At 35.2% G+C, this 18,717-nt stretch overlaps 1 protein-coding gene across 1 annotated transcript in view; it reads right to left on the bottom strand.

Moving 5' to 3' along the window:
- The window catches only part of LOC117610861 (trace amine-associated receptor 1), a 274,562-nt gene that overhangs the window by 167,521 nt on the left and 88,324 nt on the right, over nt 1–18,717 (bottom strand). The window contains exon 2 of the mRNA XM_076689710.1: nt 18,120–18,671. Within this exon, the coding sequence (XP_076545825.1) occupies nt 18,120–18,452 (333 nt within the window). The 5' untranslated portion in view covers nt 18,453–18,671. The remainder of the gene's footprint in view (nt 1–18,119; nt 18,672–18,717) is intronic.

Here is an 18,717-nt window from a genome sequence, read left to right as displayed (position 1 = left end):
TTTGTGTCTTCAGTCCAGGTTTAATTCACTTTAGTAATTCATAAAGTTTTTACTGTGGCATTCTGAAATACCAGTAGAAGTTACCGTCATATTTTATTAAGTTTCTGAGTAAGGTTCAAAACTCTCCTTCAGCTTTTTCCCTTTTCAATATCGAACATACCCTTTCAGCTCATTTATTCGCTTTTTTTTTTATTTTCACATCCTTTCTTCTTTTAAATTATTTCTTGGTAATGCATGGTCAGAATGCAAACGTATGCATAAAAGTGTTTCAATGACGAATATGTTGTCGGTACGACATGGTCCGTGCTATTGTATTTTGATGTGCATTGACCCTAATTCATTATTACTGCGCCACTGAGCACTTGGCCTTGCGTGTGAACTTTCTTGTACTTAAGTATTGGCAGAAGTTTAGAGTTTGATATCTGTGAAACTAAAGCAGTTCACATCGACTCCTAAGTTTCATGAAATTAAATTAGTTACAGTTCATCTTCACATTGCTAACTCTCGACAATTTATAATCTAATGTTAACATTATAACACATTTCTCAAAATGTCTGACCATTTTTCAACATCGGTATTGTTATCAATAATGGGGGTGTATTAATGAGAGATGATAATAAATTAAAGATTAAAAGAAAAACGATTGTAATTTTAGCTAAGGGTGATTTGTATGAGACGGTAACCAATCGATTATGTTCATGACAATGCTGTAATTCCTATGCAGTGTTATCGAACGGGCCTTTATAGGTATATTTGTATTTTTCTTTATCTAACGGCGCTACTATTTTGAATACCTGTTAGATATAGGTTTTCCATGTCTTCCTTCCTCCAGATCGACTATTTTTCCTTCTTGCAAGCTATCTAGCAAACAAATTCTCTAAGTTCTTCCACTTCTTCTGTAAATATTTTCTGTAAGATTGTATTTCTTTGATTTGTGAACAAATAATAGCACAATGAAAACACAAAGAAAGACGTTAAACATATTCATTTTGCTTAATTGCGTTCAATTTGATTAATACGATCTTTGTACATCGAAATCATTATATTCTTCCAAGCACTTTCTCTTTAATTAAGGCAGGAAAATTTGGAATTTGAATAATAAATTCTTCGTATTATGAATGCTGGATTTCGGTTTGCCAACTTCGTTTGAAAATTAATGTTTGAAATCACTTTTATAAAAATTTGTCAATAAATCTGATAATCGACATGTAAGTGACAATCAACAAACACGTGCCAATGAAATTCAAATGGAAACACTAATTTTAATAAAGAAGAATAATCTACCAACCGCATTCTAAATAAAGGGTTATCCAAATTCAATGTCACATCTTCAAATTGAAATAAAACGCAAAGTATTTGATTTTTGTATGATTTCTTTATTTTAACACAAAGTCTATTTTATGACATTAATTATGAAAGACAAGTTTTAAAATAAAGAAACCATATTTTGCGTTTTATTTCAATATTGACACTTTATTACTGCTTCCTGGCTACGGAATGGCGCTTGGATCTCTTCTGGGGGTCTCTTTCTGATAAAACTGTGAAAAATATGACACACGCTCTTTAGTCATTTATCGAAACGGTTACATTTACAAATAAATCGACACACATCTATTGTATAGCGATCAAAGTTCCCCCCTTAACCCTTTGCGGACCTTGGACACATGTATGTGTCCAAACAAAATTGTTATAGTAATTTATAATTCCGTACATATTGCAGTGTATTTTTTATAAAAAACGCAGCTATAAGTGTAGGCAGTAAAGATTTATAACGTAGGTATGTATGCTTTGAAGGATGGAATTATTATTTTCTTTACTTTAAATTAATCACACTGTGGGAACTTAAGAATGCTCCGTCTCCAAAGGGTTAATCTGAAATGACCGTACATGCCATCTCGTCGCAAACGGACAGTACAAATACAAAGATAATGTAACAAGAATTATCTTGTGCATAGTAGGTTTTCCTTGGTTATAGAGAGATATAAGGTAAGCATGTTTCCACCATTCGTTTGACTAACTCCTGCTTCAATCTCGGGGCAATCCGATTCGCTCCGGCAGTTCGGTTACCTACCTTCCTGCTTATGTACGTAAGGAACAGGAACGAATCAGGTGAGTCAGGTATAGTTAAACTGTGGCTCGCAGGCCACTTTCTCACTCCATTGAACCATAGGAGAAGGTTCTCCATCGTATCAGAGATCGTAAGCTGCCGAGCACAGCAGCAAGGGGACTGGGCCGCTAGTTCCACCTAATCCCTTCCAGGATCCCTCATCTTGAGACGTACAATTTCCATATTCGCGAGGGATACATTGGATAAAGTTCCGAATATCCCCGGTCGCCGATCAAGATGAAATTTTAAGGGGGCGGGGGGAGGGGACCCCAAATATAAAGTGGTATCGCCGGCTTCCTATTAGTTTCCGAGATATTAATTAAAAACTTTCGGTACGATACATAGAATTTTTCCTATACAAGCGTAACTAACACAACCGTCTTCGCTGTAGTAGCTGTCATAGTCAAATGTCGAACAGCCGTTTACGCAGCGGGGATTCCAACTTGACTATCTATAGGGTGTCCTATTCAAAACTTTGGCGATACGACGGCCGGAAATTTATTTGGCCTAACTTAATCTACATATAAATCAAACGTGTTTAATTCCTTGAGAATTAATAATAAAATATAAAACACAACGTAATGTAACTTACGCAAGGTAAGAATTAAACGAAAGACGGCACATCCTTTGCACGTGTTGCCCACTTGGATGCAATCATAAAATATCTTTACTTGATTTTTGTTGTGTTGGTTGGTCGGTTAGTCATTAAACGACAAGGAAAGAAAAAAGTTACAAAAATTAAAAAAAAAATGGATTTTACATGGGATATCCTATAGAAACGGAAGCCGATATCGCTATGGTGTCAACGGCTGTTCGACACCGGACAATGACGGTTGCTACAGCGAAGATGGCTGTGTTAGTTACGTCTGAATAGACAAAAGTCTATGTATTGTACCGAAAGTTTTTAATTATCATCTCGGAAACTAATAGGAAGCCGAAGATACCACTTTATATTTCGGGTCGTTTACCTGCTCCCAACCAATCCTCCTTTCATGTCGATCCGCGACCGAGGACATTCGGAACTGCAGCCAATACATTTAACTATACTAAACATTCCTAAAGTAAAAACTCTCCTGTTTTCTTAATAATGCAATATACCTCGGATTGCACTAAAATTTTAATGAAAGTTTATAGTTGAATAGAGAATAGAACCCCTAAAAGGATTTTTGGTGACAAGAACTCGTTTGCTCTGCACTCTCCCCTCGCCTCTTAAAGTTTCAAAACTTTTTATTGTTTATCTTCGAAAATACTGATTTTAGAGAAGAAAATTTCGGAAAAGGTTATATACACTTTTTACGTAAATGTGTTATTTTGACTGTTATGAGATGGTTAGACTTTTGTTCCTCATGATGAATACTACAATTTGCAATAACAAAATTTAACCTTGAAAATCATGCTCAAGATCAAATGACAAACTCATGACAAATACTTTCTTGACACCCTGTACAACTCTGATTAGTTGCAATTCATTAGAATAACCTTTGTGAACAAATAAAACATACACATTTCTTAGAAGAACTTGTGCTACTCGACTTGAGAGACCCTGTATAAAACTTATTATCTTTATTATCCTACTACTGACAAAGACTATATCGACGCCTGATACGAACAACATTACAACTAGTTTATGTTAGGTTTACAGGAGAGCGATTTACAATTTTTTGATTTTATCTTTTACATCTGTTGTTTGTCTCTGTTAGTGTAACAAGAAGCTTGTTTCTTATTTTTTTCAATACTTTTAAATGATTCGTATATTCTGTAATTCAAAATATATTTTTTAAGACCAAAAGTCAGAAAATGTAGAGTTACAATATTTCATTTTTAACAATTAAAAGTAATTCTAATTGTATTAAAAGTATTAATCTTTTTTTTTTATTTTACCGTAACAAAAGTTACAATGTTTGTTACAATTGTAAATAATAGAAGCCTTTTTGTGTTTTAAGAAATTCATCAAGAAAACGTATCGTACGAGCAAATATGCTTTTACCATTGCGTTTTGAACGAATTCCAAATAGGAAAATTTATAGCTAAGGTTGCTAAAAATTTAAGTATTATGTTTGGTAAACATACCGTAACACATAGAATGCATAAATTTCGGAAAATGGTTTCAACCAAGGCGATAAATCACACAACAGGAAACCATCTGCTGTATACGATAACGTCTTTCATATCGTGCTTGGAAAAAAATCCTTACATAGCAGCTTGAAAGCTCGCAGAAGAACTCGGCTCAACACGGTCGACGATCGTGGAGTACATTTATCCTCTGGGATTTACCAGAAAGCTCTCCAGACGGGCACCGCACGGTCTTGCGTATCAGAACTGGACAGAACGGATTAGAATTTCATCGTCACCGCTTTTACGTCACCGTGCACGGCTTTTGTTCGAAAGATTTGTAACTGGCGATAAGAAACGGGCAACACATAAAATATCAAGAGGAAACGAGCTTAGTGTCAACCTAGATAGTCAGCACTTTCTGCCTTCCAACCACCCCTTTGTAAGCCGGAAAGAACGTTCTGTATTTGGTGGGATATCAAAGGATCGATATGCGCTGGTTCAGAAGTATTGTGCGTTGGTCAGAAAATATCATGCAAAGAAATTCTCTGCATACCGAATTAGTAGATGTGAGCACTTTAATTAATAATATCCTACGAAAGCTGAAAGTATGTGTAATTCCGAACCTGGAAATTCAAAAAATTATGAAACTTTGTAAATATGTAGGAAATGTTAAAACCTCATTAAAACCCAATTTTCGTTTGCTTCCTGTTTTCAGTCTAAAGGGGTGAGGATCGCCCTTAAAATTTTGCTCCCTTTCTGTTTTTTTCTTTTTCTCCGAAACCGTTAATGTTTAGTATTTTTTGGTGTTGAAATAAGAAATTCTTTAAACAATTACAAAAAGTTTTATCAGTGGCGAATTTGCCCAAAATCGTGGACAAAATGAATATTTTAAAATGTGAGGTAAATTAATGAAATAAATTACAATATTACAATTGTGGAAGGATAATAATATACTTTTTTAATGAAAAATATTGTATTTTTATATAGTGTGACTTTTATAAGTTACGTTTAAATTGTTAATTAGAATGGCACATCTTTTTTTATAAATGTACAATATGATACATATATACATTAATATATACAAAACAGATAACATTTACTGATAAACATGCTTATATGTATACATAAATTATTTTAAGTTTGTTTCCTGTTTTGCTCAGCAGAGCATTGCTTCGAAGAACTTCAAGGAAAAGTGCAATTATTTATTCGATAAAGTAAAAGAAAGGATTGGTTGTGATGAGCTATCGAACAAAGCCATGCAAAATTTGAAATATTTTACGTCACAGTTTAAAACAAAGTGGAATGTTTTGGAGGTGGTGTATTGGTGTGCTAATTGGCTTATAGGGATGTGTCTACATTTTCAAAACTTTCCTCCACTGAAAATTTTTGAGTGGAAGAAGAAAGGGAGTTTCTGTAAACAGCTTCAAAAGGAAGTGCTAAATACTTTTATAACTTGACTGGTCAGTACGTGTGCCTCAGGTGAGAAAGAATTCCATACTATAAATGTACCATTAATTATATAAATCGAATTGCTAAGACCTTTAAATTGAAAGAATAAGAATCCGGTACCAGTAAAGCGCCGTACTCGACGTTCTATGTCATAAACGTCCTGCACCATTAACCGTGCTTGGAAAATAAACAAATCGTGATAACATATAAGATCGCAATTTATCGCAACTAAATTAAGCATAAACTAGTTCATTAATGTTCAAAGTTTCTTTTATAAAAAAGCTACCATAGCTTTAAGAACCTGGAAAACGTAATAACACTATAATATATATTAATTTAGAACACGTTAGATTACATCGCTACTGATAAATTAGTATCATAAATAAGTCACAAAATTACTTTTAATTACGATTTAAAAAACCGGTATTACATAATAAAAGTGTCAACTTTAAACTCAAATATCTTTAAGACAATTGCACGTGAAAAAGTGTTAGTAAGGAAAAAATATACTGTGATAGTTCACAAATGAAGTACATTACATTGATTTTTAAAATGAGTAAAAAAATTTTTTTACTTTTGTCCATGATTTTCGTCAAATTGTCGCATCGGCTACGCTTTAATTTGTTGTAATTTCTTATAATTTCTTGTAATGGGGAGGAGGCGGATGGCTGGGTAGATCTATTACTAATCCACGATACTTTGCAACTTATTTCTATTTCACATTTCTACAAATCGCTCGCGAACTCTGACACGTGTTTATTCTTTGCTAGTCGCCGAGAGAGAGAGAGTCGGTGCGCGCAGCGCTCCGAATCTCGCATGGCTTGTTAGCGCGCAACATCTGACTTATCCATAACAAACAATAATAATTTTTGTTATGGGGCGAAATGGGACGTGATTCTGGCATGATTATATACAGGAAGATTCTCTCGGCGCGCAACACAATAGCCGCCCCGCACAATGGAACCCTGCGGTTGTTGCGGGTAAAGAGACCCAGGGGCCATATCGCCGGACCCAAGACTGCTCTGTGCGTGTTTATGACTGAGACGAAGACAAGAAACGGAACAGCAGGGGTTCCATTGTGCGGCATGGCTATTGTGTTGCGCGCCGAGAGAATCTCCCTATATGTATAAGGAAAAATATGATGAAAATCATTTACTAAATTATGTAAACATGCTATCTATACAAATTATAGAAAATTTTGACGATTCTCTTTAGCCCATCGAGTATTATCTTCCTTTCTTTCAACAAATTATAAACAAAAACCCGTAATTCAAAGTGCATTTTCATTATAGACATAAAAAAAAATGGACGCGAAACATTAAATAGATTTTTTAGAGTATCAATAAGAATAAAGGTAAATCTTTTGTTAAAAAATTGTGTTTATGAACAAGATTTTTTTTGCTGTCCTAATAAATGTTGACTATGAAGTGAAATATACCATCGGAAAATATATGTTTTAAGGTTGTTTTAAGATTTTCTTTAAAGTAAAATGTTAAATAATGAGGGAACGCTCGTAGAACGCCCTTTTCTCGAGATCACTTGCGGTGGTCACGATATCTTCCAAACCGCTTATTTGAAATCAAAACTAAAGAAGATTGAGTTAGTATATTGTATTGTTAAGGGCTTGAACGAAGAATTTTAAATTCCGTTGAAAAACTTTTTTTTATCGGAAAGAAAACAAAATTTGACCATTTCAAAAACCGTAAAAATCAAAATTTCGCAAAATTCTTCGTTCAGGCCCTTAACAATACAATATACTAACTCAATCTTCTTTAGTTTTGATTTCAAATAAGCGGTTTGGAAGATATCATGGCCACCGCAAGAAAAGGGCGTTCTACGAGAAGAGCTGTATTTCCCTCATTATTTTACATTTTACATTTTACTTTTAACAAAATCTTTCACTTCATAGTAAATATTTATTAGGACGGCAAAAAAAATGTTGAAGATTACATCATTTTCCCGATCCCAAATAGGCGTAACCCCTTAAACGCCTGTTTTAATCACAATAATTAATGAATTTTATTAATGTCATAATTTTCGAAAGTGGTGGACATTCGATAAACACCGAGTTGAGGAAATTGATTTTTTAGCAAATGAACAGTTAATTCTTCGATCTGCACCACTGTGCGGCGCAGCAAACTCATCGTAAAAGTAATTGACCAGTTTCACAATTAGTATACATTTCTGAGCGTTATTAGATCAAACGACGTTGCTTTTGAACACTTTAATTTACGATCTCGTTATGTCGCAACCGCAGAAAATTTGTCACTCGATTTTCTAGTTTTTGAATTATTTCCCAAGTTGAACGTGTTGATGTGATAATGCATCGTTGTTCTTGTACAGCACGTCGACTTATACGTTTTCTTAAACATACCTACAGTAGAACGCAAAAGTATTTACACCGTTTAAAAAGAATACCTCATTTAAAATTGAACCAAATGACGAGCTTTTTTGAGAAGCTATAAAAATTAATTTACTAAGATATGTGCTTTTACTGTTTTAAAAAATTACAATTTGTTAAAATCGTGAAAAAAAATAGTTTTTCAACTTTTTTGTGTGAGCCTATAATGAAAATTTAAAATATGCCTTTCGTAGATTCAAATAAGTTATGTGTATGCTGAAAATTTCATCGAGATCGGTCAATGCACTTAGAAGTTACAAGTAATTAAAATTTCCTAAAATATTCATATATGTAATCAGTTATGTTCTTACAAAAGTCGCGATTCTCGGTTTAATTACTTGTAACTTCTAAGTGCATTGATCAATCTCGATGAAATTTTCAGCATACACATAACATACTTAAATTTACAAATATCATATTTAAAATTTTCATTACTCAAATAAAAAAGTTAAAAAATTGCCTTTCACAAATTGGCACATAGGTATCTTAGTAAATTAATTTGTATAGCTTCTCGAGAAACCTTAAGTAATTTGGGCCAATTTTAAATGAGGTATTCTGTTTTAAATGGTGTATGAATACTTTTGCGATCCCACACGTGATGCAATTTACTATTATATGTATTTATTACACAAAAAGACTCTGTTTTTTGTATTATAAATAAATTACCTTTGTGGCGGTTTAATTGCTCAGCGATAAACGATACAAAGTGCATTTCATTGCAACGCATCCACAAAGGAGTAACAATCGCTACATACGTCTATGTACGTAGTTCGTTTCTCCTTTAGAGAAGCGGTACCCATCGACATTTGGGGAATCGGTAGCTGCAGCGCGAGTGATATTACGGCATCTTGAATTCCAACTCAACTCCAATACAAAGTTGAACTCGTAATATATCGGCGATGAGATTCTCGAGGAGTATGAGAGTTTGAGGCATACGCAACGTGTGTCGGTTAATGCACTAACCCTTTTACAGACGGTTTACCTTCCACACTGTGAGATCATTTGTTTGAATAGCGCATCCACCAAATTGCAGATTGTATTCAATGGATTATAGCGTTCTTCAAACGCCATGTTAACTTATCTTAGGTCAAGTTAGTTTTTTTAGAGGCGGAGGTGCGGGGGAGGGCCTATTTGTCGGTTTCAGTACTAGTATATTTAACTAATGTGACAGATTTTTCATTATTAATAATTTTTTAATCAGCAATACCCAAAGGTTCAGTTTTAACGTCTATATCGCATTCAATAAGTGTAAACAGTTTAACATTAATCGTTCTCCTCGACGAAATGTCCATCATTAAGAAATTAACAACAATAGAAGGTAATTCACAATTTCTTGAGAAAAAATGCTTTTTGCAGATGAAAAGAAGTTTTCACAAAATTCTAAAATCTAGAATCTAGATGTATAGAAATCCTCGCGTAATGATTTAAAAATTGAATCAAAACTTTACTTAAAATTAGAATATTTTCGTAGAATACTTAAAAGTTTTTATACTTTTATGATTAATACGTGGAAAAGAATTATTCTCGTTTCATAAATCAATTGCGACAAGTTATATCGCATCATAAACCTCATTAAACTTTTCTCATGTACAACGGTGGTGCACCATTACATTTTCGTAGACTGGTTCGTGAATTTTTAACAAAAATGTTCGAAAGCCAATGGATAGGACGTCGACCTGCACCTCATTTATGGCCACCTCATTCTCGAGACCTCGTACTACTCGACTTCTTTCTTTGGGGAGCAGTAAAACAGATTGCTTATCGATCAGGACAACCAATTATACCTGTGCAGTACCTAAAATTACGCATTCAAAGTGCTTTTTGCTACCAACAACCTATTCCTAATATTCGTGAAAAAATTTACAAAAATCATGCAACAATAATGGTGATATAGGAAGAGATGATCAAGCATAAATTGCTAAGTATAAAATTTGACAGATCTCTTTCATAAGTCAGAAGAAGGAACTCAACAGAGGTGGCTCGAGCATAAACACTGCAGAATTATAGCACCCCTAATTGTACCAAAATGTATAATTTTATCGATAATAAATAATACTTTTGTTTATTTTTACCATAATTTTGATATTTTATCCAAACATGTATACAAGATGGGTTATTGTTTATTTCATATTCCTATACTTCTCTGTTACTAAAAACAGTAAAGAAATAAAAATCATAGCGTGTTTAATGGTAATTTTGCTATTTTTAAAAATTTTGATTTTATTTTCTACCATCTCTTGAATATCAGCAGGTCAATAAACTTTCTCAGTCATATTATATCTTGACTATTATCGATTAGGCAATTTATTTATGTACATATGAATGTTATTCGTAAACAAATGAAGATATTATCGTTCAATTAGTCTCGATGCAAATTGCTCTAGAGTACTATATTTATTAAAGTTAAGTCTGTTAAACATTTGTTTATCAGAATATGTTGATATGAATTTTCCAAATTTAACACAAAAAATTCAAAAAAAAATATTTGTGTATATGTATATTATATATTTTAAAAATTGCAGCACCCCAAGATTAGAACTCAAGATAAAAGAAAAAATACCAAAAACTGGTCAATCGATATCTTCTGTTCTGGAAAGAATATTGAAATTTTAAGAGTTGAATAAAAAAAGATAAAGTAACTTAAAAGTGTTTATCGCTGTTCTTACAGCCATTAGTGCTAAAACCAGGTAAAGAGAGTGCTTTTCATGTTTGAAAGTAGAATGCAATTTATTAGAGGGCGGTGAAGGGTGTCGAACCAAAACGGAGTAGGCTCGGAGGTAAGTCGACGAATTTTATATGAATATGTGCTAGGACTGTTAAATGAGTATATTTATAAGTAAGGTGCCAGTACGAATACTTTTGCATTTTCACCTCTCCTATTAGAGCTGTTTCTCGCAATCAAATTATTATGAACAGATGGAAAACTTACATATTTTATGTTTCCAATGCTATTATGTATTCCAGCAAAAACCGTAACAGCCTACCTAACTAATACAAAAATTCAAGTTTTACCGTGGTCTGGAAACTCACCAGATATAAACCCAATAGAAAATCTATGGGAATTATTAAAGCGTCGCATTGCATCAGAGATAATAACTAACAAGCAACAATTGATTGACAAAGTTATATTCGTATGGCTTCATGCCGAGACATATTCAGGAAGGGGAAGGGCGGGTAGCCCCGGACACTTGAATAAAATACAAAAAAAACATAGAAGCAATCAATTTTAATCAAATTTCTCTTTCAGGTAATAAATATAGGGTCTATCTGATTCATTATATCATAAAAAGAACATATTTTTTAAATAACTTTAGGAAAACAAGCAATAAACTGGAACCTCTGTTTTTACTCATAGATATCATTTATTTTCACATATTCTTACAAATATCACAATAATAATATAAATCTGATTCATTAATACTTGCACATTGTTCATGTGCCCAATCTTTACAGTGATAGCATTGTATCCAATCTTCTTGGAATGTTTCTCCACAAAGGATGCATCGGGTCTCCTTTTGATTTTCTTGATTGAAAACATTTATTTTTCGTTTCGCTTCGCTGTGTTCTTCGTCAAGGAGATGCGAAGCGTTTTTTGGAAGCAACAAGGAAAGGTGAAATCAATTGAATTGATTCTGTTACATTGCTCGTTGAGGCTGTAGGTTCAGAAGAAGATTCTGTGGAAGCTGTCCTTGTAGAAAACTGATTGACGAATTCTGATTCTTGAACTGTAACATCAGTCATGGAAGCAGGTAAAAAATCGAGATCACTGAAAATGATCGAAGGGATAAATTCCTGTGCACCGAAATCCGTTCTGTGCTATTTCAAGTCTAGCTGTTTTACTAAATGCAACGTCAACAAGTGCAGCAATATCGAAATCAGTAATCCATACAGCACTTGCCGAAGCATATGATGTTTTAAAAGGCTTGAAAAACGTCCTATCAAGCGGTTGGAGTTAATGTGTCGTGTGTGACGGAGTGCTAAGCATATGAATGCAATTTTTACGAGCATATTCAGAATTAGAAGGACTGGAGTTTCCTTTGTAGGTTGCACGTGTTGTTTGAAATGCTGCAATCACTGCAAAAATATGTCTCCATTCATCCACCCGCTTTCATGTGGAATAGCAATGCTATCGAGTGGAGCTCCTATCATTAATCGACCAAACTTATCCATCTTTTTTCTTGGAAAAATAAACAGAGGTGGCACAAACTGGCCAGTAACATTCATTGCGAACATTACTGTGATATTTTTATTCTCTTTCTGCAGAAGTTAATTTTCCGACTTGTTTTCTCTCTTTGAAAGACAAAACTTTGTCATTTTTATGGACATTGGAAATACCTGTTTCATCTGTATTGTAAATTCTAGAAGGAAGAAAATTATATTTTTCTTGAAGCTGCAGAAGTTGATCGTAGAAACGATCTACTTGTGGTTTATTAAAATCAACTGCACGCGAAATGCTTGTTGATTCAGCAGTTCTCAAAACAACATTTGGATATTTTTTCTGAAAACCATGTAAGAAATCTTTCCCCGCCATTCCTTTCTCCTTGTTAAATCGGTGAGGAATTTTGAAATATTCTGCCAAGTCGAAAGCTGGTTTTAGAAACTCTAATCTAGTTAACGGCATTAGGCGGTTGTCCAGATCTCTGATGTGGTTGTACAATTACAATGAAAAATTGTCGTCAAATGTTGACTCAAACTGTCCTAATTTTGGTTTAAAGGTCACTTCATTACCGCTCTTTAACACCTTTATTCGATCATGGAGAGTGCTACAAAAACAGCCTCTTTCAACTTATGTTCATTCCAGTTGCCTCTATTGCTAGTTCGTCCCTTAAATTGTGGCATTTTTATAACCGTATGCTAAAAAAAATATGTTTATATCATTAAACGCGTTAAAGTAGTATAGGTCGAACCTTAACAAGGTTCATAAAAGTGTCCGGGGCTACCCGACTGACTTCATCCAACATTTTTGCCATTAATTTATACAATATGAAAGGAATTTAGCTAAATATTTCAGAATCTTAAAATGTATGAAATTATTAATACTAGAATCAGTAAAACATGTAACGGTACTTACCTTTAATAGGTAATAAGCGTCAATGAAATTTGATGGTGTCTGTAAACTCACCTTCAGCGAAACTAAAACTTATATAATGACCCAATTTGCTTGTCGTGCATACAATTAATGGTTTGCAATTGTTTTTTAAGCACAGAAGCCATGTTGTCATATGTCATTTGTATTTCTATATGACGTAACAATAGAGATATAAAAATGTCCGGGGCTACCCGCCTTTCCCCTAATTATAGATGCCAAGGGCGGCGTGACCAAATATTAACATTATATGTGTTTTAAATCATAAAAGTTGTAAAATATCATAATAATAAAAATATAACAGTAAGTTTTGCAATAAAAAGGGATACCATTTTAAGTGTATTTTCAATTCTATTCCTGATCAAACTTTCCAAATAAGTGGTAATTTCGAATTGTTCATAATAATATGATCACCCACTGTAGTTTTGAATGTCGACAATTCAACGAACGAAGAAAGGAAAGAATTTTTGACATGCAAAAACTGTGATTCTCACTTCTAGTTCTTACAAAAAGGAACTAGAAAGTTTAAGAAGAAAATGTCCTGATCCAAATCATCCGCTTTTGAAAAAAGATAGAAAGAAACAAATAAAAACAGTAGAGAAATCCACAGAACTTAAAGATTACAAATGAATCCTATTTACATTCCATCGAAGATTGGGTTGCATGCCAACTTTGTGGACGTTGATCCCACAACCCGTGTGCAGGGGATGATGAAAATGATTCAGAAGAAATTCATATTTGCATCTATCGTGGAAATATTTAAAGGGACCATCTTCCCCCATTTTCGGTATTCCATCATATTCGGTGGTAGGGGCACAATGGATTTTCACTCCTTGTTTTTAAATTTAATAACTTTAAATTTTTATGTACCATGTATGTTACGTTTCAAGTAATTAATCGATTTATATTAATAATAACCGACCGTTATTAATACTAACCAAATAAAAAAGTCAAAGTGATTAATTTGTAAGAATTTACAATCTATCGAGTGACGAACGTCGCTAAGGACAGCATAGCAAGCGACGATTCAGACGCATTGACATAGACGTAGATTCCGGGTTTACATTATTAAGAAAACAGGAGAGTTTTCACACTTTCCATAATGTAATTTCCATAAATTTTGCATAATAACAACTGTTGCTAAGAATAAGTATTATAAACAATCCATTAATATCCAGAAAAAATTGTATGTTTATATAGTTAAATGTACCCCCGCGAATAAGGAAATTTTACGCCTGTGCAATGTGACTGCTGACTTCTCAAGTTCCGGGTTCCTGAAGGGGATTAGGTGGAGCCGACGACAGTCCCCTTGCCCCTCTGTCGTTCAGTTTGTCGGTGCTCGGCAACTTAGCGACACTGAATAGTACGCATCCAACTCCAAATAAGGAAATTTTCAAAGACGAAAATGTAACACGGGACTCGAATATCATTTTGAAACTCGAATTCGTCTCGGCACTGTAACTCTATCGGAGACTGGAAATTCAATTCGGGAGCCGACACTGCATTCGGAACATGATTTTTCAGATTTATCTTAAATTTTTAAGTTTGAAAGTGTTTTCATATGTCATCCTGTATAATCGGATGCATAACTGAGTTTTCAGTCTCGAGTCGACCTGGAGTCCCGAATTGATATTCGGATCCCAAAATGACGGGTACTCGAACAAATTATTGTACTGGACTAATTTTCGGATACTTGCACAACTTTACTATTTTACCTTCTTTTATTATATTCTAGAAAATTCAAAGTTCTTGCTGAAAGAGAAGATATCGACTTAGATACTAGTTTCAAATTTTGTGTGGTTCTTATTGATTCCATGTCGCAATTTTTCCGTACTAGGTCAAACGTCACATTAATTTTGATGTATTTGCATCGCGTTATAATCTAAATTCTCTCGCATAATGTTAAGGTGAACATTCTGATTCGTAATTTCGCTGATAAATTTTAAATAACCCAATTTGCAACATATATACCTACATCCCCAAAACATAACATTGCCACATGCATATTTATATATTAAACATGATTTTTGATATTTTATTTATTGACACATATCTATATTGCATCTGCTGAGTATCTCACCACACGTACACGTGATCGGTTCACCGGTTAAACGCAGATACAATTCGCCAAATCGTAGAAAAGGAACTGTCTGACAAGGGAATGGTCAAAAGTGGATAGTTGCTAGTCCAGATTATGTTTATTCGAAAGAGCATGAAACGAAGAGTTTATGGTGCAATTTTTGAGTGCCATTGGTAACGGGTTCAAAAGTTATGGGACTTTGAAATTTACATATTGACAAAGGTGTTGGATTCCTAGGAATTAAACAACACGTAGAGAATACTCTTACTTAGAAACGTTTATTATGAAATGCGCACTCGACTAGTAGGTACTGAAATCTGCTCTGGTAAAGCTCTGTAAGCTTTTTATATACTATTGGTGGAAATTGGATAGTGGTAGGGATGATGGTTAAGGAACAGTGTGACTACGGAAAGGTACAAAGTGCAGGATGAGTAAGGAATAGGGACGATGGTCAGGGTACAAAGTGCAAGATGAATCAGGAATAGGGGTGATGTCAAGGAACAGTGTGACTAAGGAAAGGAATGAAATGCAGGATGAGTAAAGGTTAGGAGTCATGGTTGGAATGTTTGGCTGAGGATGAATCCATAGTGTTTGTGTTGCGATTAGTGGCGTTGGTTATCCAACAAAGGCATGAATTGGAGATGATTAGATGATGTTTACTAATAATGAAGATGAGTTTCAGGGAAAATTGCATGTGAGATGCAATTTGCACTTAAAATTATGACAATTTCAAAGTTCCATAACTTTTGAACCCGTTGCCAATGGTACCCAAAAATTGCACCATAAACTCCTCGTTTCATGCTCTTTCGAATAAACATAGTATGGATGAGCAACTCTACCACCCACTTTTGACCATTCCCTTGTGAGCGTTCATTAAGACTGTTTATAAAACGGGTCCGATATAAACGGGTCACCGAGGCGTTCTCTTTGGAGAAGTAGATGGAGAACATCGGAATGTTTGGAGGGAAGAGATGTGTCACCCTTGCCTTAATAGGTCATTTTCCCCCCAAAATACATGTTTTTACAAAAACTCGTGTTTTTCGAAAACTGAGGGTGATAGAGCAATTCGGTTTTCGGATTCGTGTTCAGGACGAGAAACTCTACAACGATCACCCAGTGGCTATTAGAAAACAGAGAAAAAGTTTAAATTTGTTGGACAGTGTAATCGGGTATCGCGTAGTCGGGTTCAATAGCTTTTCCCGCGATTATGTTAATTCACGATACGCTTTATCGTAGCTCCCAGGGCCCTGCCAGCAACAATAACATCATCTGACGCCTCTGACGACGCGACGTTTGGACGTCTGGTTTCCGTATCATCGTGATTCAAATGTCTGGACGTCTCCCTGCGCAGGAGACTCCAACGGAACCTGGTTTCCGTATCTCTATCACACGCGGCACACTCACACATACAATATCAAATTCATTTAATTCATAAATGAAGGGTTTTTTATGCCTTCAGGCTTTTTCCCTTGCATTACATTCCAAAATGAACTATCAATTTAACAAATATGCTTCGATGTATCCTAAACATCCTCTCGAAACGTTTCATCATTCCGATCCTTCCACGAATCGTCACCCAATCTTATCGTTCTCGAGTGTTTAAGGAACTCGAGATCCGAAACAGAAGGGGGAACAAGTTCAAAAGAACTGATGTCGAGAGGACCAGCATTCTTGTTCGAGCCTTGAACGACGCAGAGCGTCGAAAATTTTGACGTTTCACGTTGAAGTGTTTCGATCGTACAGGAACTAAAATAGAAAAAAGGTGGGGGGAAGAGGTTCCCACCATGCGGGTGCTAACATTTCAATAATAGTTCCTCCATCTATTTGATACACACATAATTCTAACATCTATTCAATGCCATCACCTCCGTACTCTCAACATTATTTGCTTCTAATTTTTTCCAGATTCTAGTTGCTCGATCTAAATAACAAATGTTAAATTTACGTTCATCACTAAATATAGCTGTATTCCGGAAGTATTAATTTTTGATATGTGTGATTTGTTAGATGTCAGAGACTTTCGTTTATTCGTTGTGCTAATGAAAATTTGTCTCTTATAAACAATTATGGTGCAGCCAGTGTCAGTTCAAGGGGAGTTTAAAGGGGGATGTAAATTTGGCCCCCAATTTCTAGGAGGGCACCGTTCTAAGCCTTCCAGTTACTATCCATATACAAAATTTCGAACTTTGAAATCCATTATAATTTTCAAATTTTAGACCCAATTGCTATCGCAAAAATAACTCCCCTCTACAACATATTCCACAATTACTGAAGTCACTGAAGTTGAGACTCCCTTTTTCACTTAGTTATCTCATTTAATTTTGCATTTTATGAAATAATTCTTTATTCATTTAAAAATCTGTGGAGGCATCGGTCAGGCCGGTTGGTTTTCACCAACCAAGTGAAGGGTTGCACCACGGAAGGCATTCTATGCAGAGATGGAAAGATGATGAGCGGAAGGAATGCGGGTACGATTGGTCGTCGTCGGTAAGTCATACCTCACGCACACGCATTCTAGATCGTCGCGCGCTATTGGCCAAAGTGGGATAATACGAAGTCTGCGTTGCGGTGAATTTTAAGCCATAGGCGTTGACTCCTATCATAGAGTTCTGTCTATAATATGTAGTATGTACCGTCTTCCACGGAAATACGAAATTGCTACGCCTATGTAAGAGCGTGCCACTAAAGTCGAATGGTGTGGATTACGCGAGGATCAAACGTGGGGACAGGGCGGAGCGTGCAAAGTGCTCCCTTTACCCCTGTGCCGTCCCGCTCGTCAACTTCTCATCTCTGCATAGTACAAACTTATACATCCCTGCGTTAATAATGTATTCATTCACACACCCTCGTCATCGCGTCAAATTGATGGAGTATACCGTCTTACAATAATAAGAAGCAAAAAATATTACAGCAATTTAATTTATAAAAAAAATGTACTAACCTGTGCGTGAATGTATTTGCTGTATCGTTTGCTGTTGATGACGCATATTACTAATAGGTTCGCGCAAAGGATACCAAGGCTGAGTAGAAGAATTAGAGCGGCGCGTAGTAATTCCGCTGGTCCTGGAACGGTCCAAATGGCTTCGGACGTGTCTCTTTGCCAACAACTACTGTTGCTTAACGCCGGTGGAAGCAGAATTGTCTGTTTATGCTCCATTTCTTCTTGATTTGCGTGCCTGGTATTAAAACACGTATCTGATCTCCTACCCCAAACGAGACGTTCGTGTCTCGCACGAGGCTGAGCTGATACACGTAAGTCTCGGCGAGATTTCATCTCTGCCGTACGGTCAGCCCCACTGAGCGCGATTGTCGACAATGTAAAATAGCCGCGTGGTCTTTCATTGTTGCAAATCGGATGCCTTAGATAGGACGCACCTTCGTACTCATTTAAACTTATAAATTGTTCGTTCAAAGATTTTTACGTTGCTGGTCACTAAAAAACTATCTTCAATTGGTGCATGATGTCAAGGCACGATTCTTTAGGTCGCGGTACCTGCAACACAGAAAAATAAAATATACATTGTAGGGCGATAAATATA

The sequence above is a fragment of the Osmia lignaria genome, chromosome 8 (genome assembly GCF_051020975.1).
Source record: "Osmia lignaria lignaria isolate PbOS001 chromosome 8, iyOsmLign1, whole genome shotgun sequence".
In the NCBI taxonomy this organism is placed as follows: domain Eukaryota; kingdom Metazoa; phylum Arthropoda; class Insecta; order Hymenoptera; family Megachilidae; genus Osmia; species Osmia lignaria.
Note: the sequence above shows the minus strand (reverse complement) of the source record. Positions and strands in the feature narration are given on the sequence as shown.